We start from the raw sequence: 23,895 nt of genomic DNA on the forward strand, positions 1-23,895 counted from the left end.
GTACATTGATTATACAACAAATGATCAATTCGTTCTGTGTTTTTGGAAGTCTATTTGAGTTAATAATTTCAAGAAATGAAAATCTGGGATCAAGTCTGTGGTGCACTAAACATCCTAGTTTTCATTAAGCCACGTACGTGGTTCTGTATACCAAGTGACGGAAAATATTATTTTTATTGACAGTTATGACTGTAGCTTGTCAGAGTGGATGAAATAGGATAAACAGGACTTTGACATTGATGTCAGTTAGGGACAACGTCAAAAGATCAATGTCTGATAAAAAAACTTAATTCTTTCACTTTTTTCCCAAACCCCCCCACTGAAACTTAATTGATAAATATTGATCATGGCGTCAGACTACATTCACCATTAAATGCAAATTGATAATCGGACAGTAATATGGCATAGCAGTTGGTTGTAATAATGAAGCGAAATATACGCATGCGCAAACTACTTTCTGGGTTCTGCGGATGCTCTAGGTCCGCCCTGAAATTGACCTCATTTGACGCACATATTTACATTCGGGCCAAACCATTTTCTCGTCTTGGGTGTTTGTTTTTTCACTTTCTGTTATTTTTGTCTATGATTGGATAGAAAAAAAACGAACTACAAATACTCCAAGTTTTTTTTGACTTTATTAAAAAATAAAATCGTTTTTGTAGGATGGAAACTTTTTGAGGCCAACCCCCCACCCCCAAACTAAAGCAATTAAGTTTTTTATCCGACATCAATCTTTTGACGTCGTCCCTTAAGACTTTCCTGTAGTCTGACATCCCAATGTGCATGCTGAAGAAGAGTCTTTAAAGATCTGCCACTAATCCAAGAATGATCTTTTTTTCAACACATTTCGTCATTTGTTGGCGCTCCAATAATGCTCAAATTGCAACGATCAGTGGGGATATATAGCTAGCTTCATGTCATATAAACACAGTATCAATGAGATCTGTGGTTTGACATTCAAAATTGTCCTTCTGCTTCAGGTAGACTACAGCATATATATCAGATCCAAAACAACACAGGTGTGGGCGTCACTGTTCAGGGATCATTACCATGTGCCCAGAGCTCATGCATAATGTTTTATCTCAAAGTCTACACCCTTTTTTTTCACCCAGACACATCACTGACATGATGACATTTTCAAATAGACACAATGAAAAAACAAGCAGTTGATGTCAGATATAGCGCCATTGTTTGTCATGCAATCTGATCAACATTATAAAAGAAGTTTGATTAAATAATATTGTCATGAAATGACTAAATCAGAGAGGTCCACCCAGGGTATACTAAAATATTCACTAAAGTTATCATCTTGAAATGAGGAATATTGTGAGAGGCCCAAATACAAATAAAAAATATCTAAGCAATTGGTCTAGCTGTATTTTAAAAGTCAAAAATAGCAATTTTAAACCAAATAGCAAAATGATGCTAAGTTTGATTGAAATTAGTACAGGCATGCCTGAGAAACTGTTGATGACATGCTCAAAAATGCTGATTTTTAGTGTGTGTTTTTTTTGAGAAAAAAAATTGTCACCAGTCGGCCATTTTGAAGCAAATCACAAAACAAACTGCCGTGCATCAGTAACCAACAGTGAGTGATGTTCATACCAAGCTTGAATGAAATCAACACAAGCATTGATTTATGGCCACAAATAGCTACAAGTTGGCTAAATTTTATCAAAATCCAAAAATAACTGAAGACAAGATTCAACCCAGTACATAATTGTACGTCTTGTTTTTGTATCAAATTTAAGACAAAACATTTTGCAATGCACAGTCATAGTTGTGTACTTAATGATAAATATTATGAGCATATAGAATTATGTTTGTCATAATGTGATTAATACGAGTAGTTTGTGGAATAGAATATAACAGCAGAGTGAAAACCTGTATCTCATGGTATACACATGTTATGCATGTGACATTGAACGATATCACGTTTATAGCAAGAAAAAAAACAAATGTCAACAGCATAAGCACACATTATTACTGCACTTTCCCGATTATAAGCCACTCCCGAGTATAAGCCCCTCCCCCGAGTATAAGCCCACCCCTCTATTTTTAGAGATTTGAGGGCATCCCCGAGTATAAGCCCACCCCTCTATTTTTAGAGATTTGAGGGCCTCCCCGAGTATAAGCCCACCCCTCTATTTTTAGAGATTTGAGGGCATCCCCGAGTATAAGCCCACCCCTCTATTTTAAGAGATTTGAGGGCATCCCCAAGTATAAGCCCACCCCTCTATTTTTAGAGATTTGAGGGCATCCCCGAGTATAAGCCCACCCCTCTATTTTAAGAGATTTGAGGGCATCCCCAAGTATAAGCCCACCCCTCTATTTTTAGAGATTTGAGGGCATCCCCGAGTATAAACCCAGGCTGTTTTTACCGGGCGTTGACAACATTTATTAAAATATGCATGTAAAAGGTGTGTTTTATTGCATAAAAATCGTGATTGGTACGGTAGTTTGGTTCGCGAAACCTGGTCATTGGACATCATTTTACTTTTTTGCAAATAATCGGGTTGATTGAGACTATTGTGAATGGGGTGTAAATGAGTAAACTATTCTTCAGTGTGACCTGTTGGCGACTGTGAAGGGTGTTTAAATACTTCCTCCACACTTTAATTCTGAAAATTGAGATTCACCAGTTTTTAGAGAGAAAAAATCATTGTTTTTTCATAGAAATCAGTAGCAACAGATCACAGTTTAACATCGCAGAAATTCACTTCCGCATTGCACTAAAAAATTACATCATCAATAATTGTAAACTCCGTCAGTATGACACAGCATTTTGATTGGTTAATGGAAGACTTGACCTGTTAGGTCAAAGGACGTTGTTTGATGTTAAACCATGCTAAACAAGCCATGCAAGACACAGTCCCTGTTAGTTATCAAATTTAAGATACATAGTTTTGTTTATAGTAATATAGCTGAAATATAACCATGTCAGGAATATGATTATGATGATTTTTTTAACATTTAAATGATTGACATTTGTATCTGATCGTCAAACAAGTACTTGCCCATATTGAGAGATATTGCCTTGGAACAGCATTCAAAATCAGCTATTTTGAATACATGTATATATCTATAACATGATGTATAACGAATATATAAAATTTGAACATAATCAGTCAAAGCATGTCAGAGATATGGCTCAGTCGGCCATTTTGAATCTTATCTGAAAAACAAAATTAATTGCATCGAGGTCCATAATGTCTAATGTATATACTAAGTTTGAACAAAATCCATCTGTAAACAGCTGAGAAATGCTTGATTTCAATGATTTTTTAGCACAAAAATGGCCGCAATTCGGCCATCTTGAATCAGATCGTGAAACAAATTGTGCATATGTATAATATCATGTATGTTGTATGTGTAAAGTTTGATTATGATTGGACAAGGCATTTCTAAGATACACGTACAAAGGTCAAAACATAAGTTCTCGTTTTCGGAATGCGTTCGAACGGGGACTAATATCATATGTCTTTTGTATGATCAAAAACATCCCACAACGAAGATAATGATAAAGATCTTGCCTTTGACTGTTTTCCCCACAGACCCTACCCATTTTTACACAGTAAATTCAGACGTAAATCGTATTGTAATAAAATGTGTGTATTTTTATGAACATGTTTGTTTCTTTATTGTAAAAGTGTTGTAGAAATATCAAGCGATACCACCCACAACAGACTAGGCTAAACCTGCCTTGGACCGCTGAAATTTGTTATATAATTATTCTTAAATATATCTTACAAATTATTCTTACACATGTACATGTGTAAGCCAGCTGATTTCATTGATACCAATGAAACACTCCATTGTGCCGGTGTGTTGACACCTTGTGCTGGTTGACTGAAGTGTTATTTAGTGCTTACGCTATAACTATAGTATCTAGGCACTATAACAAACTAAGTACAAACCCATGACCTGCGCTACTTTACAAGCATTCAAAAGGCTCTCTATTCCGTGACCTTTCTGGCCTCATAACTTTCAATAGTTCTCTTTTGCCCCCCATTACAACTATTCTCAACAATGTTGCTGGGTGGACAAGGCAGTAACTTAAATCTTCTATTGATCTGTGAACAGCGTGGAATGCCGCTTATTCCATACATAATACATCTCCCGTGATATACAAGAGAGTAGGAGGTAATAACGCATAATACGATGTTGTTGCTCGACTCAATGCATACCAAACACAATGCACCATGCCATCTTCCCTATTGTAGTCAAACCTTTGTACAATCCACTAACCCCAAAATAGAATAAGTGCAAAACTAATCTTTAGAAAGTTGACTGCAATTGGCAATTAATAATAGTGTACCTACCTTAAAATGGTACTCTAATTTGACAAGAAAAGGGAAATCTATGGCCTGAAGAATTCGCTTCTCATTCAATGTGTGTTCAACTTGTTTTAACTTGACAACCTGTTGAGTTAGAAATGTTATTATTATTATTATTATACATCCTATCAGCATACTTCTATAATAGTGCTGTATCTGCATCCTACCTTATTAGGAAGTTTGACTTCCAAATATGGAAATAATATGTGAATAATGAATATTTATACTAAATGTCACCACCTTGTCTAGTACTTGTATACCAAGTTATTGAATCAGACATAAAAAGCGCATCGGCTGTTATTTCTCGCTGTATTATAGCATTAAAAAATACTGTAATAAATGTAAAGTGAGAGTTTTGATTTGAAATTCATATTGTATTCTACAATACCTTTTGTTTATCAAGAATCTTCATAGCATAGTATTGTTGTGTTGCTTTATGTTGGACTAACATCACCCTTCCAAAAGAACCTGTACCTAGCGTTTTTTTCCTGTCAAAGTCATCCAGACAGGCTGTATTCTATAAATCGGATAAAAATCACGAATAAAATTACATGTAGGCTGGCATCACTGCTGGCATCACTCAGTTGAATCAGCCAGTTCAAGATGAGAAACGATGGACACTGATGCATTGTGTGGGAGAACAATATCATTCCTGGCTACCGTGTGTTAGCATGTCACAATTTGTGTTCTTAAATTTGTATTACTAGTACTTGCTGTATTTTTTATTGAAATCCTTCAAATAAATTTAGCGATGAACAAAATTTGCTTTTAAGGTATAAATTTTGTACACAACCTACAACCCTGTCATGCATTACGGAATTGAATTTTGCTTTGAGTGTACACTAAACACAACTAAAAATGTCCCCATGTGCAGCGGCTACAGTCAAATGCCATGTTGCCATGTTTAGGTGGTTTCACCTGATGTAACTTGCATGACATTTTGTGTAGTGTCTCGGGTTAGTAAAGTCTAAATAAATAAAATTAAAATAAAGAAAACAAATTATGAAACTGACATGCATCAATCTTAGTGGGAAAATCCAGATTGCGGATAAACAAATCCTGAATGAGATTTGATGAGTGGTAGACCACCTAAGATGTTTAAAACTTGATCACAAAAGAATCTATGGAAACAGTTTCAGATATCAACAGGAAACTTCTGACCCAGATATCTTGCAAATACCGTAAAAGGTTGCTTTCGATATATAACACATATTATACTTGATGTCCGATAAAATACGATACAGCTTTAATATTACCAAGGACACAAAAAAGTTGTGAATTTTTATATTCGTATTTGTAGGACACGCCATATTTCCATAAAAATATATTTATTTTGTACATACATGTGACGGACTTTCCCATTTTCTTAAGAAGTCTTCTCTGGCTTTATCAAGAAAAGCTTTAACTGTAAGAAATAAAGAAGATGATAATTATTAGCATTTATTATTATAATATTAAACTGGTTTACCCAGTATGTTCCTTATAAGTTTATTTTGACAGAGAGATAAATTAACTACAACATATCAACGTGTATTTGCTCCACTAGTAGTGCATGCGCTTATGTAAATGACAGAGGTGCGACGGTACGGTCAGAATAAGTATATCATGATTTGGCATACAACTTCTGGTTTATGTGTATGTGAGACTTGCAAAAAAACAAACAAATACAGTATATGCAAATTAACATTTTAAATACTCCTGGTAGAACAGGAAATACTGATTTACTGTATTACGGTAGTATTTATGTCTATGGTCAAACTTAATCACATTTTATTGATTCAGCATATAATAATAGCATTTTTTGTTTCATGTGAGTTTTGACAGGAATGTACTTTCAACACTGTAAGACCAATCTCTTTTAAATCAGCTAACTATTCTTGAGTCAAGAAAGTAAAAAGTCGCTGAATTGGAAAGTTTTTGTGGTTGTTATCTTGTGATTACACAGACTTATTATTATTAAGCTCAATCAACAATTGACATTTGAAATCAAACGCAATGTCTGGAAGTCACTGAGATATGATCAGAAGTCACCTAGATGTGGAACAAGATTAAATTTCTTTCATGGAATGCAAGTATAAACAAAAATAAATGAATAAATAAATAAATAAATAAATAAGGTTTCACACAATAACGTTATAATTCTATGTTATTATACTATAATACATGAAGTGCAGATGTCAGTGTTCTCCCCAAAGCGTTTTAGGGTAGCGGTACCGCTACCCTGTAATTTGTGCCGCTACTCTGGCACATTGCCCGCTACTCTGAAAACCTGGCCGCTACCCTGCGATATTTCCTGTCATTTGTATACATGTGCAACGACAGCTTGGTCGGAACTTTTACAGCCAAGCTGCTACGATCGCAAGTTGCTACGTTTCCTGTCAGACCGTCTCCAAATACATGTACAATAGCCAGTCTCCCACCTTCTCTGACAAACTAAGTGCGTAAAAAAAAACTAAAATCGTCTGCACGTGTCTCCAGTTAACTCGTCAGACACATGATCGCGTCGTTTAATTGTTATGCCCAAAAACATTTAACACATTTTACCTATAAAATAAAGAGAGAAAGCGATGTATCCCCAGTTATATTTCGACTGCCAAACAAGAAGCTATGTCTGCAATCAACAAGAGTTCCGTCAATTTGATGTCGTGGTTACGCTCCGACCGTGCACCGCCACAACACGATTCAACGAACTGTGGTGCATCCACCGTTGTCGAGGCAGTTGTTTTACCGACTTCAGCCAGCCCCAGAGGAACAAAACGAACCCAAGATGAAGAAATGCGACAAAAAAATCAAAAGAGAAGAAAAACTGGCTTTGACTCCAAGTGGTGTTCAATTTATCCGTGGTTGATGGAAACTTCCGACGGAAAAGGTAATTTTTTCTCACCGAGTTTTACTGGGAGATCTTCTATTTGCTCGATCAATTGAGTCGATCGTATTAAAATCATTCTCAAATTAATTTTCCTAACATATCATAGAATCGATTTGGGGAATTATTATCATATTTATCTATAACTTTTATTGCGTTTGTATATTTTCGTTTTTGAGCGAGTCTGATCAGCTTCGAATATTGGCTTGGCGATCATTGTGACCTTCATAACATGTGACCCTTACCGGACATGTCGTGTTTATTTACATCTGATTTTTAAAAATCGGCCAGATATTTACGAGTGTTTACAGCATATGTGCTTAGAACTGATTCAGATTATATATATTGTTTTGTAACGCAAGTTTTTGACTACATGACCCCTTTCGACCGGAATGATTTCCAAGATGGCGGCCACTCATGATCGCGATTGGCGAAGTATCGTGGGCAATTGCCTTGCCGGTGTGACTTCCACAGATCAATCTTTATTTTTTGTTATTTCTATTTCAGGTATGCTTTGCCAATTTTGTCAGAAATTTAATATGAAAACCCGAAATGGCTTTTCTGTGTGGAATTCCGTGCCTTGTGTTAATATGACAAAACACGCCATTGACAAGCATGCAAAGTCGGAGATCCACAAGAAGGCTATGGTTATGGAACACGAAAATAAAGAGAACCACAACGTCGCAGACGCTTTTGTCACCCAAGTCAGCTTGCAGAGACGAGCGATTGAAGGGGCTCTCCAGTCTCTTTATTGGTTAGCGAAAAATGAAGTGGCACACACAACAAAATACAAGTCATTGCTAGAATTATTACAGCTGATGGGATGTTCATATATGGATACTCTTGATTTGGTAAGTGTAATTTTGTAATAAATTATCAAACAACGTTATACTGTCAATATACACAATTTGGAATTTGTCGTAAATGTTCATACTTTCTTTTCTTGTGTTTCTATCTATATCTAATATTCACAATCATAATATTGTGCAATAAAACATTTTTCTGTCATGACTGAGACTCGACTGTAATTTATATGTTTATCATGGAGTGATAAACAGCAATAAGTGCACAAACCACCCAGTGCACTGTATGTAATATATTCAGTGTAATTTTGTCTTCTTATTTAATTAGATGCTTGCTGAGCATTACAGTATGGACACTGAAGTTCTTTTATCAGAATGGAATTTATTTAAAATTCAACTGGACAACCAATACAGGGAATTGTCTTTTGAAGAAGTTTTGAAGGTCACTGTTGGAAAGCTGAGAGTGTTGTATCCAAATCTAGCAAAATTGGCTGCTGTCACTCTGGTCTTGCCATGCTCCACAGCTGGTGAGTTTAATTTGCAAGTAGTGTACACTTTGAAGGAAATAATATATTTTGTTGTTGATCAAAATATCTTTCTTTAATACTTATGTTTTTGATAATATATTTTTTGCAGACTGTGAACGGGGATTTTCAACCATGAAGAGGATTAAAACTGATGCTAGGAATCGACTCTCTGAGAAAATCCTCAATGCTCTGATGTTCATTAAATGTGAAGGTCCTTCTATTAGTGATTTCAACTTTTCCAAAGCAGCAGATGAGTGGGCCGCCATCAAAGTTCGGAGAATTACAATCAACTAAAATCATGTGATTTAACTGTAAATAAGTCTTAGGATTGCATTGTATATAAATAAAGACTGTTTTTTTTTTTCAAAGTTAAACCTATGTTGTGTTGCTTATATTATTTCTAGGAATGTAACAAATATGCAAATTAATATGCTAATTATATGCTAATTATTATGCAAATTAGCCACTACCCTGAGAGAATTTTCTGGGGAGAACACTGGATGTTATTGATTGAAAAACTAGGGTAAAACATACACCTGTGCCAGTAACACATCTCAGCACAAGACAAGACACCAACAGGACGATGACGTCCTTGGAGAGCTCACTTCCTGAGCCCACAGTTGGAAGACATTGTTCTATTTGGACTGCTTGTGTCCATTGATCACTTCCCCTTAAGTGTGATATACCTCATTAATTTCTTTTATCAGCAGGTCTCTCTCTGTCACACTTTTTTTCATGACACTGAACTGCTTTAGAAAAATTGTGTTTAATTTACTTTTTCAAAAAATCACAAATTCGCTTCAAGTAAACATTGAAACTTGAAAATTTGTTATACTGATACTTTTGTTTTTAATTAAATTTTAAACGCTAGTTATGATTGGTTCAATATTGATTGGAAAGCCAACAAAATGACTTTGGATGTTGATAAAAAAACATCCAGACATCACCATCAAATGCTAGTCCAGAGATTTTGTAATACACAATTGCAAATAAAGTCGCCAATGTAATGTTATTGTGATTCATCTTTCATGGATTATCAAATATAACTTAATTTTACTTAACATAATGTAAGTTACGAAAAAAATACTTTTGATTGACTGATTAGACCCTGATTTCATGAAATAGCAGAAGTGCTTGATTTTGGTACACTTTCTAAGCACTAAATGAAAGGAAGAGAAGCTAAATATTCGTCTCATATGATGCTAACTTTTAAATCTTTGTGAGCTTTTACAAACTCTGGAAAACAGACATTGCCAACACTAGCCACCACGTCTTTACACTGTCATAAAATCCAAGTACATGTATAAGAATAGAACGTCCTGCTAGCCTGTTCGCTTCGAAAATTGGAATTGAGATTTCTCTGCAAGTTTCGTAAAATGGTGGCTGAAACTTTCTAGAAAGGAAATTGAACCTGAACCTGAACCTTGCTGATTGCGGCATATTACACAGCATAACTTGGTGATTTTGTTTAGAAAACGAGTAAAATACTTCGCGTCGCTAACACTGTTTTTTGAGGTTGTGTACGCCCTCAACATCAAAATATGTTCAAAGCTTGAGTTCTCGATGTCAAAACTAGCGGATTTCATTCCTGCAGTTAAGCTTTTCCTGACCAAGCTATGCTGCACGGTGTCAAAGCTGTGATTTTCATTAAAACGCTACACTTTCATTGGTACTCCTGAAAAACATACTCTTGAATCAAAAATCTATTTTAGGCGTCAGGAGATTGTAATGTCCGAAAAATTACGCCAAAATATTTAAATAACAAATATTAAATAAAATCTGCCGAAAAATCGCCGATTTCTTGGTCCCATTTTATTTTTATTAAAAACCCAAACTGCCCAGAGGCGAATTTACTGCAGAATCTGGTACTAGTACTAGTATGTACATATTTTGGCTGTATTGTTTTCTGGTGACAATATTAATCGAAACAATGAACTATTTAATTATATAACACAAATGACTACGGGAGAAAAAAAATCACTTTTCTAGAAGCCATGGATCGATTAGTTATTTGCAAGATCTCCTCCCCGGCAGGTTCTATGTGGCCATGCCTTTTCTTGTCAGAACCGTATTAAGTCTAAGTTAAGTCTGACACCAGCTTATTTATCTTGGCTTATGAAGAACTTGAGGGTAAACCCAGTAATGATTTAAAATTTGTAAAAGCAGCATTATATTTTAATAACTGTAAAAATAGAAGAAAACCATGTAAATAATGCTGATTGCTGACATGTATAGGGTGGAATGAACATGTAAATAAAGTACAATATAAATGTGATTAATGCCTGTTTATGTTTATTGTGTAATAGTTCGTGCAAAAAACTATTTAAAAAAAATAAAGTGCGGTAGCGGCAGGGACCCTACATATTTTTAAGGGACCCACACATTTTATAAGGGGTGGGTCCCAGGGACTCCACATTATCGTACACTAATGCAATCCCTGTGTAAGGTTTGAAAATATTCAGTAAATGCATGTTACTGATATGGCTAGTGAAACAGCATTCTTAAAAACAAAAACCGTCTGCCATTTTGAATCAGAATCACAAATTCATGTGCAAACAAGGTCACATGATGTTCTATGTTTGAACAAAATTCGACCATGCATGCCTGAGTGAGATCAATCTAACAAGGTAATAAACATAATGTGAAACGTAACATGGGTGATGATGTAGAATGACATATGACGGCTTCCAACGATATCAGCTCATAAGCACCGCATATTTAATCATGTTCGATACAGCGGTGTTATAAACAGAAAGACATATTACAATATTTTTCCGCCAACATAATAATACAACATTTAATCAAAACCATACTACAAACTATCAGCACATTTGAAATTCTATCTGCTGCTTAAAATGTTAAATACGCCACTGTGTTGGTCCTATGCAATGACACACATGTATAGAAAGCATGTAAAAAATATTTTGTTTGTTTACACAAAACAACAAGGGTGATTTAACATCACGCAGTCAATAGCCTGTGCGGTATGCATCATGTGATAGATAGCGTTGCTTTCTAAATCATCAGAATTGTGTAAACAGACAATATATTTTAAATGCAATGTACTAATATACATGGTGGCATGGGACCCATACCGAACATGAAGTGGTACGACGACATCACTTCAGCTGAATGCAGTCTATAGCTAATGATGTGAAATATTATATACTGTGAAATAAGTCGGCATCAAACAACGTTCACATCATGGTGCATCATGGGAATTGAAGTTACAATTAGATTATGTGGTGATAACTATAATTTAATCCTGATACAGGCTTCAATCCTAACTAGATTTAGTCGAGGATTAAGAGCTGCTTATAAAACACAGCTTACTATGGTTGCTAGCATATGGTTAGAAATTGACTCTGCAAATCTGAAAAGACAAATATTTTTTTCAATTCCCACTTTCTAATCATTTTCTATCTAATTTGGCCATAATGTTGCCCTCCAAATATAATCAAAAAATAACAAATGATATTGTAGCAAGATGTATAACATGTGCAATATTAAGCTAACTAGTAGAATTCAAAAATCCACACAAATTCAGTTCTAAATTGGCTACTTACAAGAAAATGGTTCCGCTTTCCGACCAACTAAAATGGCAAAATTACATGATTAGCACCCTCTCACACTTGAGATCTCAAGGTAGGTAATTTATCAATAATTTTAATTCAAGCCATGGTTACTTCAACATCAGATAAATGGTTGCTTTTAAACATCATATCAATATTAAAACACACACAATGTTTTGTATTCTAACAACAGAAAATAAGGTAACAGATTTACGATATAAATCTATACTTAATTAATTTTTGAAAATTGAGTGGCGAGGGCGTGAATGTCTATTCAGGCAAGGTAATTACGTAATGAAGATTATGATTTTCAGTGAATTTGTCATTTTATGTATATTTATATAAACACATACATGTACAGTGGTCTCTCTAATAATTAAGGTAGGTGCCCCGGTTCCTCAGTGAATTTTTTTTTCGCATACATATTGTATTCAAATGCATCTGATTTAGGAGGAATTTGGGAATGATAACAACATTTCTCATTTGCTTAGGAAGAACACTGCACACGCAGGTATGTTAAACAAGACAGCAGATATCTAAATTAGCACTCAATATTAACATAAAGCAAAATTGCAAATCTACATCCAACACACAGTGAATGATAACAAAACTAAACTTGGTCTACTCTCATTTTCAATTACAAAGTTGCACTCTGAGATACAATGTATAATACTCTTTTTCTTTTTTAGATTTAAGAATGATTTGAGACATATTTGATGATAATAAATGCAAAATAAAGATCTGAATATACAGCAACATGAAGTTATTCACAATTTTGGGAGGGAATGCATATATGGGGGAACATGATGAAAACCTGCTACACCATAGTAATGATAATATGGAATACTGACGACCCAGCTTATCTGACAAGTACACCTGTAGTGACAAAAATGTCAGTAAATTAACCGTAAAAGCGGCAGTGAAATGAAATTTGAATGGAGGTTTCAGACATGCTGAGAAACATTGAATTTTGAACGTTTCCAGACGTACTATCGAAAAGCACAAAAAAATACTTTCAGAGTGCAACTTTAAAATGATTTGTCCACTTTTTGAAATAAAATATGGCTGTCCCACAAGATTTATAGGATCTGTCGTTAGCTACAGTAAATGGATGAAAAAGCATAATAAGATGCGTTTTCTCTATTTGAAAAAGAACCTAGTACTAATATTCAGCATACACTGCATGTTGATATATGCTTCTAATACATGTACATGTACAGATGGAATACACAATTGTGAAGGCATGACATTTACAAAGGCCATCATGGAGGCGATGGCCATGATGTCCCACTTGAATGCCTTGACAGTCAAATAATCAAATATGTATAGGCATTTTTAGAAATTATGGACTTGAAATTGGTGCCAACCAAAACCTGAAGTTCAAGCCCTATAGTCGTATAATTACATACATTAGTATTACATGCCATAGAACCTAACACTGCCTATAATGTATAAGAGTTGAAATTATATGGAAGGCAATGTGTTAATGGCAACAGTCATGGATTCCATATTGGAGTTTAGAAGAAGAGTCAAGCATGTACAAGATGTATGATAAAAATCATTATTAAAGCGACAATAGCTTATAAATACTATTTTTGTTTCTCTCAATTTTTTTTTTTAATAAAACATTTCCTGTATCATTAGTGTCATTTTGTAATCGCCGAAAAGTGGGTACTTGAAAGCATAGCATATATAATGCTCTATATCTATGTTGTACATTAAATCACTTTCACAAGCGAAAAAAGATGGTGGCCACAGGGTTGCGTGCGTCCAGGTCTCCAGAAGGCGCCATCCAGTTTTGTTAGGAGATTATGGTACAAGATAACATCTTATCAGGTAGCTGGGCGAAATACAAATACGGCGCCATCTTGAGAGGATGCGCCTCTCTCTAATGACCTCTCGCTGATGATTTTAGATGTCATTTCCCACAATAGTATGCATTATAATTGTCTCACATGACCTCAGTTTTCACATCGTATTTTATGTGACATTACCCTTATGTTGTGTAACTTATCCAATTGAATCTAAAACAATATTTCTGTCAGATTTGGTCATCTTTATGTGGCTATATTTAAACAACAAAATTTTAAAAAATCCTAGCTATTATCGCTTTAATATTGTGAACTTTTTAAACACAAAAGATTGAGCAATACAGAATTATTGAAAAATAAGATTGTCTAAAAGACTTTTAAAAACAGTACATATGGATCCATGTTCGGCTTCCAATTAAAATTTGAGTGAAAATTCAAAGGTCTGCTCTAAAAAAACATTGCAGAAATTGAAGAAAAATACATGAAAAGAAGAGATGATAAACATATAAAATTACCCGATAGTAACCATCCAAAATTTAGTATGTTGCTGCCTTTAACATGCCCAAATTCCATTTTAAGCGTGCAAGAAAGAGAAATCCAAAAAGAATTTCGTTTAAATAAATTATTAAATTAGATTTATGTAATAACATGCATGCTATGAATATTTGACATTGTGAGGTTCTACAGTGTGCAGAGAGGAAGTGATGCTAATAAATAACAGATAGAGTATATTATATAGTAGTTTTGTCAATAAATACATAAATGCTATTTAATACTACTTATGAATTAGTAAATATTCTCTAAGTATGTAATCACAATATTATATGCAATATTCACAGACATGGTAACAACAGTTGATGAAGGGTGTAGAGTGGTCACAGCCACTGTTGCCTAGGCAATGCTTGAACTACGGAGTTCAGAAGGCACCCAGTTTTAGGGCCAATATTGCTAAGAAATTGCCTAGTAATATAAGTGATAATATAAGATTAAGGAATTTTGTTTAACCCCACCAACTTGACCAGGAAAACAGGTTGAATATCTAGGGAATTACCTTTGATGCCCCCGTGAAGTTCAAGGCCTATACAGGTGTTTGACGTGGATATTAAGACTGAAATGATCACACAATAATGAAGACAGATGGATATTTGGAGAATAATATCTTGGATTATAATACGCTTTACATGTAATTTATTGCTCACAGTATCAGCTAGTCTTAGTAACTAACTAGACTGTTAAAAAATAATTTGTCATGGTTTTCAACTTTGGATTAAACAAAAATTCTACAATGAGGCTTGTTGGAAAACGGTAGCCCAAAGGAAACACTTTTGAACAGATAGAAATTCAGCATGTCTACAGGTGTGACACACAAACCAAGGACATGCATAATGCAATGCAGTTCTGTCTTGTGCTTTCTTGTGTGATTTCAATGAAGTCTTTATTCTATTTGATCAGTATCCTGACATAAATGTCATAATCTGTTGTATTAAATTATAACAGTAATATTAGATTGCATTGCTTTGAGAAATCAGTATATAAAATACAACAGACAAAATTAACAGAATCTAAGTCTCAGGGCTACCATATTTCAAAAAACTACTAAGCCCAAATTTACAGAAACTTGCATTTCCTAAATCAATTAATATTCTTTCTTTGTATTTCAAAAACAGAGTAAACATGATAAACCAGTTAGGCTGGTAGAGAATTTTTTTAAAAATTGGAGCCCGAATGAACTAGTTAAACTATATGAAATAATGCGTCCCTCTTTGTCTTTCTATGTTAAGATGATAAGACCATGGAGCTAGATGATAAGACTATGACTGTTGGAGGTTGGATTTTATATGATAAAAAAAATACAACAGACATAAACAACAACAGATCAACATTATTTTCAGTGAACTAAAAATGACAAAAAAACAAAACAATTGAAAACATAATTAGTGGTATGTGCATGGAGTATAAGCTCTAGGGAAATTCACCATCATTGCAATCAAGTCAGTGAGCGGATATACTCCTTATAAAATAAGTAGATTATAAATCATATATTCCATGTGGAACAAAAAATACTGTCAGAATGACACAATAAGGGTTTCATGGACGTTACTTCTGTTTTCAATCGATCACATCCCTCACTCTGAGAATAAGGCTGGAGATTGATACACTTTTCAAAATGTAAAGTTTAACAATATACGTTATGAATATTTATATATATATATATATATATATCTAATATTCTAGTAGACTATTTACTATAATGAATAAAATATGTTAATGAGATAAACTAAAGTACACTGAACCATGACAGTCTATATTATTAGTGCCGAACAACAGCTGTTCATATACGCATAGATACAGAAAATTTTAAATTCTAGGAACAAATTTATCATTTGATGAGTAACAGAACTGACACACATAGCTGCTTCTCATGGCATTGCATTACAGTATGCACCACACAGAAGCCTAAAAACGGATTTGTAATTTTATAAATACAACCTGTTTTTAGGCTATAGATTGTGTTGAGTAATACAGGAAGCACTGAAGAAAAGATGTTACCAAAATATCACAAGTCATTGGACAAGTTTAGGACATTGCAGTGTAAAGTGGGCAGGACTGACGGAGAAACAATATTTATAATAATGTACTATTGAGTTTTACCATGGGGGCATAAAAATCAATTTTGTTGTCAAGTTTCAAGTGACAAATAAATAATGAGACATGCTCAATTATACTTAGATGATAAGCAGCTTAAAATACCATCTATAAGCACTGTGTAATCCTGGTGTCTGAAACAATCCATGCATTTGAACAATGGGGTTCCTAATACTTTTATTATGGAAGCCATTTTGTTTCCCAGATATCTGTGCAAGCAAGTTACAGCTGCAATAAAACAATGGCTGCCAAATCACAGTGGAAACAAGGTCATTCATTGGCGTTCCACTCGATGAAAACAAATATGTTGTTGACTGAGATTATGTGATGAAGCTTTTCTGAAAGTGTAATCCGTCGTTATTTTTTTGTCATATACGATGAAAATGTGTATATATTTGAGGCAGTAAATCAAGGTGCTCATGCAGGTCGACAGGTGAATTGTTTCTTCTAATTCCATTGACAGGAATGAGTGACACTGTTGCATCGACTCCGAGTTTGTCAACATATCTGTATATGTTGACAGAAAATAAATATGGACTGTAAAGATCGGAGATTTATGACCTAAAAAAGCAAAGCGTTATAGCTCTTAGAGGTCAAACCATTCAAACGGGAGCAAAAATATAAATGCCTGAGCGATACGAAGCATTCACCTTGTCTACACAAACCACTGTGACCGACTGTCGTACAAACACGAGCCTCGGTCCGTGAACCAAAAATACGACGATCGACAGGTACGAACCACTGATCCATGGTCAAAACTTGATTAAAACACATCCCAGCAGCTCTGATCACAATATTCTTAAATTTATCATATTTTGTGAACATTAGCAACAGCAAATGTAGTGATCATCATGCAAGTTACATGCAAAAATCGAACATAATATTCTAACGCTCATTAGACCTACGCACCGTTTTCTTGGGGATCTCCTTTCTTTGCCGTAGCAGCATTTCCCATGGTCTAAATATCTGGAAGACAGCCACACCACCCTCCAATGATGATGTTAAAATCCGAGGAATATTAACACAAAAATATATAGTAAACGTTTCAATATTCTGGCCAAGGTCTTCCACTGCAAACAACACGGGATTTCAACACCAAAACACCGACTATATACGTATTACTCCGCTGTGAAAATTATTGTTTTTTACCAATAACTCTTCGGAATGTACATAACGATAAATAAGACTTTATATACAAAAACTACTGCTGCGATTTTTATGTAATATGCTCAAATATCAAGCTTTTTATTCTAAGTACTAGTACTACATTTCAATAGCGGATGTGCTTCAAAATGGTTGCCGCACAGCCACCATATTGATCAAGGTAGTATTATGGGATATGGTCGGTGTCATGGCACTCCATTTTCTATTCATTATCTGCCATATAAGGAAGTGTCAGGATTGGCGGCTATTTTTAGCTTACACCAATCTTAATCTAAAAATAGAACAAGCATTGGCATTCAACCATGGACCAGATGTTCTCGCAAACTTGCGGTCACTTTGGTGACCACTTTGGACTTTATGCTGTACACAGTGGCTGACCACGAAATGCACCGTTGCTACATCTGAATGCACCCCAGAGGATGTACTTTTCTCGCGAAAAATAAAACAAAACAGAAAAACATAAACTTCGTTCGGATACTTTTGTACTCAACCACCACCACCACCACCGAACTCGTATTCAGTATTCATAATCTCGTGGTCGTTGGGGGATACGCATGTGAGTTTCGCGGAGAGGTCAAAATTCGCAAAACCAAAAAAGGGGTATTTTTTTAAAAGACCGTCAGCTACATAAAGGTCAAACTGGAGGACAAGACAACAGTGTTTTGGCAGAGGAAAACACTGTTGTTTTGAAGGTTACACCTAAACTAAACACATCATCAAAGACGTTCGAACAGAACAAGAAGACGGTTTATATTCCTGGAGTTTCTCTAAAATAAGTTTTTTTTTCTCTCAAAAGTCCGCATTATAAGGATTTGTAATACAATAAAAAAAAAAACATCTTCAAAACGGCATGCACAAGTGCATAGTATAGTTTGGATATTTCTCGCCAAAATAAAGTTTGCTGATTTTAACTTGAAGAAAGCCATGCCACTGAAAACAAAGAATTTTAAAATAACAAAAAATAAAATCGGTCAACGCGCATTGCTTACGTGGCAAAGAATGTGCATTATTGTTCTGGCCGCATTTTTTAGTTTTTTTATCGTTGGGAATATAATTACAATATAGTTTGTTTCGACGTTTTTAACCTAGTAATTTCAACACACGACAAGTCGTTACTTTTTAACCAGTACGAAATATTATTTCATAAAAATATTAATCTTTAATATTTCTTAATTTAATTTCTTAATAATTCATGATAACTGTAAGTATACTAGTAATTTTATCAAAACTACATAAATGTGAGCGTTTCCCCATAAGTCATGAACACAATTGTGAGATCTTTTCACTACAAAACAGGTGAATGGCTGGCATCTAAGTTCGAACCATTTTGTGTAAAAACTACTAAATACTTTGCTATGGGTTTTACAACAACATCAAATAAACCACATTGTAAAAATCAAGTAAATTTATCTACATTTATCTGATTGGTTGATATGTCGGCATTCCGAAAGCATGGCCAGTCAGATGACAAGGGTCATTCAGTAATTTGTATGCGCATGAGTATTAAAATCACGGGTGTTGAGTGGATTCTCTGAGCATCCACTGATTTAAGAATTTGGTAAGTGGTGAACAAATTCGACAAACAAAACTGGGCAAGTTAACAGAAACCGTGACAGTGAGCTAACTCACTTAGAGTGAGTTTACATTTGTAAACACAACGGCTGTAGTCGCTTCTTGAGAACGCACGGGGTCGTGTGTATAAGTTGTTGACCGCAACTGTATTTACACATGATAACGAATTGCGATAAAAGTTGAAATATCAACAAGCAATTGCATTGGTCAATGTACAGCGATACACATCACGTGACCTTGAAATCGTCACTTTAATACGTCCAGTTTATTTATAAAATACTAGTACATCTGATAGATAACACGAAGACGCTAACAATAACAAGTTGGAGTCCAATTCAATTTTTTCTCAATTGTTACCCACGTGATTGTTACCGTTCATATATGCAATGCATCATGGGTGATAGCTTCCCATTTAGTATATACAATGAAAAATTAATGTCACACTGGAAATACACTAAATTAAATGTATTTTTTTTTTACATTATTAGGAATCATGTCAATAATAATATATGACCTTTTCAGTCATGTATTTCTGAGCATAATTTTGAAATATGAAAAAGCAACTTCCCCTACAAAATTAATTTCTATGTCGTTTCGAACGTTCTTTCGAAATTTCCTGGTGACCGGATTTTTTTTTTAATTCCGGAAAATCAAACTTATATAAGCGTAATTTACGGTTGTTAATGACATTGCCCCATTGTGTACACTTGAAAAAAAGTGTTTACTATTGATGTCCATGCTGAAAGGGTGTACATCTTTTGTTTGCTTAAATAGGTGTTTATACGGTCAGATCTATCGCATCAGATTAATCTGATGAGACTGAACTTGTCCAAGATTCACCAAAATTTAATCAGGCACGGTCAGATTAACGGTACTCAGATCAGATTAATCGCACGCCAAAGTTCAAGTACGGCGTCCGATTTTTAAAAAATATGAGACATCAGATTTTGCGGTTTATGTGAACAGATTAATCTGATAAAAGACATCTGATCGGGTAAACCTGTCTTGAAACTAAATGAACACATCATACGCCAATTAACGTGATTTATTGTTACATTATTGGCATATTCCGATAATTAATGGAATTGTTGATGAAATGGATTCTCAATAGTTCCGAAATGGTCTATTTTTACATTTTCAGCTTTTTATTCCACGAACAAACACGTATTCAACGAATGCTTTCTGTTCTTGGGCATGGGTGACGACGTCACAAAACATACTGCTTAGTGAGGTGCATGGTTTACCAGTTATACCGGGCATCGCAATTACACTCTCATGGTGTCATGGTTTATTAGTCTGACTAGTTACCTGGCAAACGCTGACGATAGTATCTCTATTTTTAAATAAAAAATAACTAGTATAATCACGGTACTCGAACAACAGAAATATATTATAATTGTGGAATATGAGACTATTTGGTCTTCAAGGGCGATGCCACGTCGTATGAAATAGTTTTGATTGTCGTCCAGCATAATAAGGAGCGCCCTCAAACATCTCTCTCGTTTTTATATAGACGCATGACTAGCCTGGCAACGATATGTTCAATCCTATATTCAATCTCTTTGCACACGATGATTGTTATCACTAAAAGTAAATCATGGCAATAAATTTCAAACCACCCACATGCCAGTCAGCCTGGTAACACCGTTTCCATGTCAACACAGTCATATATAGATTTTTTACTTTCCTCGTGTCGGTTCTTATCACATGTGTAGTGTCACGTGAATATTACACGTAGACATTATATATAGAATTCATGTATCGACAATACAAGTATTGCACGGGTGTGGTGTTCACAATGTTCATTACATAAAGATGAGAAAACACTAATACAAATAGCAAAATAGATAGAGAACTGTTTCAAAACAAGAGAGGAAAAACTAAAAACAATATAGTCAGCTATCTCAAGATAAGGTCATGTACATGCGTAAGTAAACCAAACATTCACCAACACAAATATGGAAAACAATACTTTACCATTATTTTTTTTTTACTTTTATTTGCTTGTCATTTTTTTTAAATTTTCCTGTGTGTTATTTTATTCTCACTTTAATTGTTTGTTTGTCTTTATTTACATCTGTATTGCATTTTATTCAAAATCCTAATAAGGATAAGAACGCAATAAAGATAATTATTATTACGATGTACATAGGGCAATATCATATTTCTGTTTAATTCGGTTTGTTTGAAGACATATACTTCGTGCAATATAATTAAAATCTGTTTTATTGTAAAGCGTATATTTATATCGCGTTTACATCTGTTTTGATGCAGATTTGTGCTTCGTGTAGATAAAATAATCTAGTTTGATTAATTTGGAATTGACGAGGCCAGTAAAAGAACTGTGACCGGTTAGGATCGCGGGTAACTTGAACAAAGCAAGTTGAGAGCATTTTAACTAACCGGTAAAGTAGTCACTTACTTTTATTTGCTTAATCATTCAGTTTAAATATCCATGCCACGCCAGCAATATAACTCATTGTTTCACTGATAGATCTGTGAATTTTAAAATCCAGTGAATAGGCAGTGAACTTAATCCTAGCGACAATTATTGCATACACATTACCAGTATTCAATTATATATACATACAAAGGCATGTTCGTTTCCATGGTGGCATTTTACCATTTTTTTGGCGTCACAGCCAGCATTGAGGTTCAGGATACAGAACTAAACGATGGGAGTGTTTGCAGTAGACCTGTCATGGTTACCCTAATTTCGTATTGTGCAGATTGCTTTAACGTAACCAGGCAATTCAGTCATCTGAAAGGCCATGCTCGTCTGTATAGCAATACCAGTCACCTAAAAGCGATTACTTTCTGGTCATTTATTATTGTTCTCAAACAATACTCTACTATTGTTCCAACTCTCCGTCGGTATATTGTGTATTGTATCTATGTAAGAACTACACTGAGTACACATTACCCCCACAGATACCTTGTCGCGGACACTTCTTCGATCCGTGCACGCTTTCAAAGTTACATGGGTCATTGACTAGCGCAAAACGATCACATTGTCTTTATGTATAGAAACGCATTAAATGAAACAGGGCGATAAAGAACAAAACAACATGCACAGTGACCTCGCTAAAACGGTATCAATGTGTGGCGATGACAACTCGTGCAGACATGGGAGGCAAGTTCACATTAATACCCCGTAATATATCGCAACGTTCCTTGTTTCAACACTTATCACAATGAGTTGACATTGGTAACCGGGGAAACGAGTAATCACCTGTCAAGTAGTTGAAAACGTGGGTACTTGCGACGCTAAATAAATTATAGGCACCACATTCCTTCATACAGTAAATTACCTCCAATGTTCATACTTAGTTGTGGAATCAAAAGTAACACGCGCTTTGTTACGTCAGCATGGCGTAATAATATGAATTGGTGCGTTAATAACAACTCTAGACACCACTCATTTTCAAGAATAACTCAGTCGTTTTCTTCTGTCGACGTCCGCTTAATACGTGACATGTTTCACCATTTCAATGTATTATGCTTACAGTGACCTGGGCCACAGTGTTATTTTAGAAGGTTAAACAGAGAACATAGGGGAACACAGAGAACACCGCGAGGCAAAAGTCGCCAATTAAAACTGTCTGATAATTTGTCAAGTTAGCTGATACTGTCTGCTATGGTTATTAATAGAAATAAGCATAATCAAAATATATAACAATTCTCAATATGTTGCTGCATATACTTACAGTGGGTCGCCAATTTCCCTTTATCTTTCCCTATTTTATCTTTCGGCATGATAACTTGTGCAGATCTAACAATATCCGATGTGTGTCTGCCGGTACGCTACACAACCGCTCTTCGGTCTAACAGACTATACCAACTTGTCACTTTCAGTACCCTCTGAGATTACATAGAATTGCTGTACGACGATCAGATAGCCGGCTGTCCATGTATATTTTTTTTTCTGATGTCACGGTAGTTAAACTCGATGTTGTGAAAAACAACTCGTATTGTGTTTACGGTCGGCACCGCGCTCCCTGTACTGGTATTCAATCGAATCCGGTTGAACACAGGAATAGTCCACTCTGAGGGTAACTCATTTGCATATCAAGACGCATTCGGTGGCGCGGCACAATAGATCAAAGAGAAACCATAATATGAAGCCGCGCGATCATCTTTCACCGGTTTTTCTACTAAAAATAAATGTAATCTTGATTTCAAATGTACATTTTAACATACTTTGTAACTTTTAACAAATACATTTCAAGAGTGTTTGTTACGCCATATCATGACGTCAGCGCGTGTTCAATTTTACGGCTTGACTGTAGGCTATGGGGGTCAATTGGCCAATTCATTGGCTTACAAGTCGTATAATACCAGTTTTTTACGATCCCAGCGGAGGTTTCCACTTGACAGGGTCAATTCACTGACATGACAATAATTATATGATGAGAATGAAAACTAGTGAGTGTCAATCAATTCTATTTTAGTCGTCATAACGTTCAGACATGTATATTGCAATGTCTCGTTGAGTTTCACAAAAAACGTTAAGATTTCTATTTTTGCAACCGGGAAAATGTTTCTATTATAACAAGTTGGTGACGGACCTTGTTTTCAGGGCAATGTATATATTATC

At 35.0% G+C, this 23,895-nt stretch overlaps 1 protein-coding gene across 4 annotated transcripts in view; it reads right to left on the reverse strand.

Moving 5' to 3' along the window:
• The window catches only part of LOC100370476 (cAMP-dependent protein kinase catalytic subunit beta), a 37,412-nt gene extending 14,099 nt beyond the window's left edge, over positions 1-23,313 (reverse strand). For 2 of the 4 annotated variants that reach the window (XM_085503240.1, XM_078013854.1), the window contains exons 1-4: positions 23,006-23,313; positions 5,681-5,742; positions 4,726-4,854; positions 4,323-4,421 (exon numbers count right to left, since the gene is read on the reverse strand). In XM_085503240.1, the coding sequence (XP_085359366.1) occupies positions 4,323-4,421; positions 4,726-4,854; positions 5,681-5,742; positions 23,006-23,054 (339 nt within the window). In that variant the 5' untranslated portion in view covers positions 23,055-23,313. Of the gene's footprint in view, positions 1-4,322; positions 4,422-4,725; positions 4,855-5,680; positions 5,743-17,471; positions 17,657-23,005 lie in introns of those variants that run through there. The other 2 variants (XM_085503241.1, XM_085503242.1) reach the window with 2 other exon arrangements.
• Between the last annotated feature and the right edge of the window lie 582 nt (positions 23,314-23,895).

This window comes from Saccoglossus kowalevskii, chromosome 9 (assembly GCF_978046115.1).
Source record: "Saccoglossus kowalevskii chromosome 9, keSacKowa6.1, whole genome shotgun sequence".
Classification (NCBI taxonomy): domain Eukaryota; kingdom Metazoa; phylum Hemichordata; class Enteropneusta; family Harrimaniidae; genus Saccoglossus; species Saccoglossus kowalevskii.